Raw genomic sequence first — 5,254 nt, 5'->3', positions numbered from 1 at the left:
GATTGCCGCGAAGGTCCTTTTTCATCAGGTCGTCCGCCTGCCGTGCATCGCAGCAAAGCCCCAGGCAACACCCGCCGTCACCGAATAGATGAAGATTGATTATTGATTCGTTTACCATTTAGGACATGAGCAGGGATATTCAACAAAGGCATTTCGATTGCGTCCCTAACAGGGCTGTCGTACTTCTTTCGGGGGTGAAAAGACGTGTCCATCGACGATGTACAGTGAGTGCCAAAAAGATTTCACACGGTTCAGATTATGATCTTGTGAGTCGTATATCTTTTGATTGACTCGGTCGATTTCACAATGGACAATCGTAAACTGCCTCATCGCCATTCTAGATGTGCTATGGAGTTGCCTTGGCACGTTGTGTGCAGAATTGTACGTCCTCCAGAACATTTGCACGACTTTTTGCAGCATTCTACATCTAGAAGTTTGTATCCAAATTCAGGACATTTCGGGGTGTTCCATATATTTTTATTCAAGCTCAACAATATACGACGAACAGTTTCATGATGCGCTACACTACTGCAACATCATTCATTGGTTCCACGAGCCCATCAATGCTGTCAAGAGCCTCAGATCCCGAGACACGAAGCCCACTACCATTTAAACCTACAATTTCGTGGATTCTTTGCTCGTCCTGCAATCGTCTCTCCATCAGATCATAGCGATAAGGATTTCTTCATCGCATGACGGCCGCAACTCTTGATGACCCGCCTTCAGTTGAATGTCCAATTGCTGTAGCTTGTACAATTTGTCGCTGTCCATCTTCATTGACTCCTCCAAAACCTTCTGTAAAGTCATGAAGGTCTTCTCCACATGGCCCACTTCAGATTTTTGAACGCTCTTTCAACGCACTGAATGAGGTCATCGATTGATCGAGCAGTAGTCGGATGCTGCAAGCACTGGATGGCATTAAAGAATCCAAGGTCAAGAACATCGAAGTCCGGACTTTGCGCTCGCTGGGCCGTGAGCTGGATGTTCCAACCGTTCAACTAACCCGCCGTCTTCACGGCAGCGTCATCCACCGCCACGTGCGGTTTTGCATTGTCTTGTTGCACAGAAATGGGTCTTCAACGACGATCAGGCCTTTGGCTTGGATTGCCGGAAACACCTTATCAATCAGGTAGTTGCGGTAAATGGGCTTGGTCACGCTCATAGGAACAGTCACATGAGAGCCGCGGTCTCGATTCTTGCACTTCCGCTTCGCCAACTTGGTCTCAACGAATGGCCATAGACTAACCTTGCCATCCTACATTAAATGACGTCTGCTGTCATGTCGAGGACGAGCAACAGCACACAAGAACATGACCTTCGTGATTTGCCGTTTTGACATGGTTTTACGTTGTGGAACGGCCTCGTCGTGCCACAGATAGAATCGACGGTTGACTTGTGCGAGGTAAATCCACTTCTCGTCGATATGAACAATGCGAGTGCCAAGCTGACCGGCACGCACGATTTACTTGGCAAAGGTGTTTCGTATAAGGCGATGATCGGCCGTCAACATAGGCTTGAGCCGACTCGTTGTTCGACGAAGCTCCTTAGCTTTCAGGAGACGCCAAAGAGTTGTCTTCGGGAAGCCCGTTGCCGACGCCAATGAGCGAAAGTTGCACCGAAGGTGGTGGGGGACACTCGAAATAATGTCGCGAGCTCCTTCGTCTGAGTACTTGTGTGTGCCTGCAATCCGTCCGGCCATCTTCGAAGCAACCGTGGCACACCCGGTAAGAGCAGCGGACGTGCACCCTCGTGTCCAGAACCGAGAGATTGTTGCCTGGCTGACGTTAAAGGTGCGCATGAGCTCCTTCATCTCACCACGGCCTTCTGTTTGGAGCTGCAGCCGTTGATGGTAAGGTTACGATCGGTCGTGGGGCGCTGTTTTTCCAAAGCGAGCCTTCAAGGACGTTTTTTGCGCTTTTGAATGGTGCAAGCAATATCTACGCACTAAGGCAAAGCGTTTGCGCTTGGTTTGAAGGGAAAATGATAAGGTAAGAATTGACGAAGTTACGAGTTTCAAAGAATTTTTTATTTATAGCCAACCGTAGCCAGTCTATACCTCGGGTGTTATAGGGAATTAAATAGTTATGAAAATAGCTTACTGTAGAGCTTGTTATTGGCTATCTTTTCCGCCATTTTGGGTGTCTTAATGCGCTCTCTAGCCCGAGTTGAGGTTGTTGACGTAAAGTCATGAAATTGTACTGGAACGGAGGAAGTAGTAGATGTGACGATTTAAAATTCACCATCATTAAAATAATTAGTCAAAAGTTTTCATGCGGTTCCACGAAATCGACCATATAGTTTGTATTATTCAAAGATTAGTACTGGTTGCACCACCCTTGTTGGCAATCACCATGCTCAAACGCTTGGGCATGCTAGGATCAACGTTTGAATGTAGTCGGCGGGTTCGTTGTCCCATCCTGCACACGATCACGCAAGCCATCAAGCGAAGATGGAGGATTTGAACGAATCCTCCGCTTAATATGCTCCCATACATGCTCGATGGGGTCAGATCAGGACTTCGAGGGGGGTGGTCCATCTTTTCAATAGCATTTTCGTTGAAAAATGCGTCGATCTTCTTGGCAGTGCGAAATGGCGCGTTGACTTGTTGGAAGTCAAAGTTGATGGGCAGGTCCAACCGAACAAAATTTTCGGTCAATTGCTCTTCCAGAAGGTCAAATACACGGTCTAATTAACTTTTCCTACTAATGTCACCAATGAACCAGTGCCTCTTCAGCCAATACCTCCCTACACTATTATACTTTGGTGGCCACTTTTGAACGAGGACACAAGGCACTCGTCGGAGAACTCTTCCCCGGGTCGGCGCCAAAAAACACACGCCCATTTGATCCAGTTAAGTAAAATGGACTCTCGTCAGTCCAAACAACTCGTTTCCAGTCGTCAATTGTGAAGATTTTGTACCTCCAAGCGAATGCCAACCGCTTTTTTCCTTTTTGAAAGAAACGGCTTGTTACGAGCCACACGCCCACGAAAGCCTTTTTCCTAAAAACGCCGGTGTATTGTAGAGTTCGAAACGTCTTTTTCGTGAAAGACTTGAAACGTTTCGCGCAAAGAGTCGGCACTTATACGTCGATTTTGTTGAACCGTGCGGACCTCGTGTTCTGTGGTAACACGTGGGCGACCAGAGCGAGGTCGAGTTGCAGTTGTTCCATAGGTTTGGTAACCTTTAATCATCGACTGAACGGTTGCCTTACTGAGGCCCAAATTTTTTGCAATATTTCCAAGGCTCAGCACATCAATGTGGCTTGTAACAACAAGATCTCGCAATTCATGTGAGTGGTGCTTCTTTCCAGGATTAGAACGTTCATCAGGTGAATTCGCCACTACAGCACACATCGAAGCAATGGAGTCTTTAGCGCGAAACAAGTTGTGATTTACCGCGATTAAATCGGGCATGTCTTCAATGTTTGGCGCCAATTTTTGTAAAATCGTATGAAAACGTTTGACATGGATAATTTGGGGTATCGATGCTTGAGTGAATTTTTCACGACGATTATTGCGCCAATCATGCCAGACAATATTCAAACTTCCTTAGTCATTGCTAGCTACCTCAAGCTCAGATTTCTCCACACTAATGCAAATTTCTGCTGTCGAAATGAGACACTGAAAAAAATGTCCATCGTATGAAAACATTTGACACCCACTGAAAAGTACATCGTATTTCAAGTGTTAAATATGAGATTTTTCGTCCCATATTTGATGCACAAGGTGTTGGCTGCCGAGTATACCAAGGATGCCTGCGACTTTCACAGTGCTAAGTTTGGCACGGTGTGGTGAGGTGACAGTCCTACTCCTACTACCAAGCCCACCTTAAGTCTTGGCTGTGGCACGTGCGACGTGTGTTACGATCCGGCCGCTGACCAATGCTTCGAAAGCATCAGCAAGAACGACTGCCAAGCCTCGGCCTTAACCAAGGGCTATTTGTGGTACGGCAAGTGATTGGTTAAACTTTGCAGCCTGCGTGCATGCTCGTTTGTGTGTCGCCGTCGTAGGAGTTAAGTCTCTCGAACGGATGGAATGCAGTCATGATCAGCTGCTCGAGTCGGATTCTCGGCTTCGAAACGAATGGCTTTTTGCCGGCCTCGTGTGTGATTAGACGAAACAAAGGCAACGTAGGGGGGAGGCATCTCCAGCATCGGTACTTGGTTACCATGGCTTTGTGAACTTCCACTCGCAGCCGCAGTTGGGGAATCGCCGTCCCGATCGAGTCATTCTCATCACGAGAACGAATGGATCATGTGGCCCTTCCATGGCGAAATCTATGCATACTATTGCGAGATGACGGTGGTCACTCATTCAAACGACAGCACCGACGGTGCTTTGCTGATAATTCAACAAATCTCAACAACGCGTTGTTGAGTGGCAAGTGCTCTCAAGTCTCGCCCGATGTGCCACTTCTGTTACAGAGTGACGAGTTTTTTCAACTTTACCGACGTCCCTCGCGGCCACCACAATTACCTCGGCAAGGCCAGGGACGAAGCGTGCCTTATAAAGTGGTTGCGACGTGATAATGCCAGTATTCGAGAGTCTTGAAGTTGTTGAAAGATAGAGCAGTTCGCCCACCACAGTGCGATAAGGCAGCGAAATAGAATCTGTCTTGGGAGAAGTAGGTGTGTTGTTGCAATCTTGAGGTGTCGAAATGGGATTGCAATCGGAGAGTCCATGTTTGGCTAAGATGTCGTTGACGTACTTGGATTGATTGAGATAGAGTGAGCCATCTTGGAGCTGGTTGTCTTCAATGCCGAGGCAAACGTAAGGGGACCAAGGTCTTTCATCGTAAATTGATTGGAAATTTCACGCTTGGTTTTGTCGAGTAAAGTTGTGTTCTTCGACATGATGATGAAATCATCAACATAAACTCCCACCACAACCAAACCATGGGATAATTGTTGAAAATAGATGCATGGGTCCGTTTTGAGTTGGATGAACTTGCGAGACTGCAGGTAGGTATCAAGTGCATGATTCCACTCGCGAGAGGATTGCTTTAGGCCATAGATGCTTTTGTGTAAGCGGCATACGAGATGTTCTTCACCAGGTTTGATGTATCCCGGAGGCTGGCGCATGTATAGCGTTTCTTGGAGGTCGCCATTGAGGAAAGCAGTTTGAACATCCATGTGGTGAACCTTGAAGGAGCATAACGCAGCAAAAGATAGGGGAACGCGAATGCTTGAGGTTCGAATGACAGGTGCAAAAATGTCAGTATAGTCGATTCCTTCGATTTGGGTAAAGCCCTGAG

At 47.2% G+C, this 5,254-nt stretch overlaps 1 protein-coding gene across 1 annotated transcript; it reads right to left on the bottom strand.

Moving 5' to 3' along the window:
* Positions 1-1,012: 1,012 nt before the first annotated feature.
* On the bottom strand, positions 1,013-1,339 carry H310_02790 (hypothetical protein; the record flags this gene model as incomplete). The annotated part of the gene is made up of 2 exons (XM_008866426.1): positions 1,013-1,255; positions 1,316-1,339. 2 exons carry the CDS (start codon positions 1,337-1,339, stop codon positions 1,013-1,015), a joined length of 267 nt encoding a protein of 88 aa, XP_008864648.1.
* Between the last annotated feature and the right edge of the window lie 3,915 nt (positions 1,340-5,254).

This window comes from Aphanomyces invadans (assembly GCF_000520115.1).
Source record: "Aphanomyces invadans strain NJM9701 unplaced genomic scaffold supercont1.4, whole genome shotgun sequence".
Lineage (NCBI taxonomy): Eukaryota > Oomycota > Saprolegniomycetes > Saprolegniales > Verrucalvaceae > Aphanomyces > Aphanomyces invadans.
The sequence above is the reverse complement of the archived record's forward strand: the minus strand, read 5'-3'. Positions and strand labels throughout refer to the sequence as shown.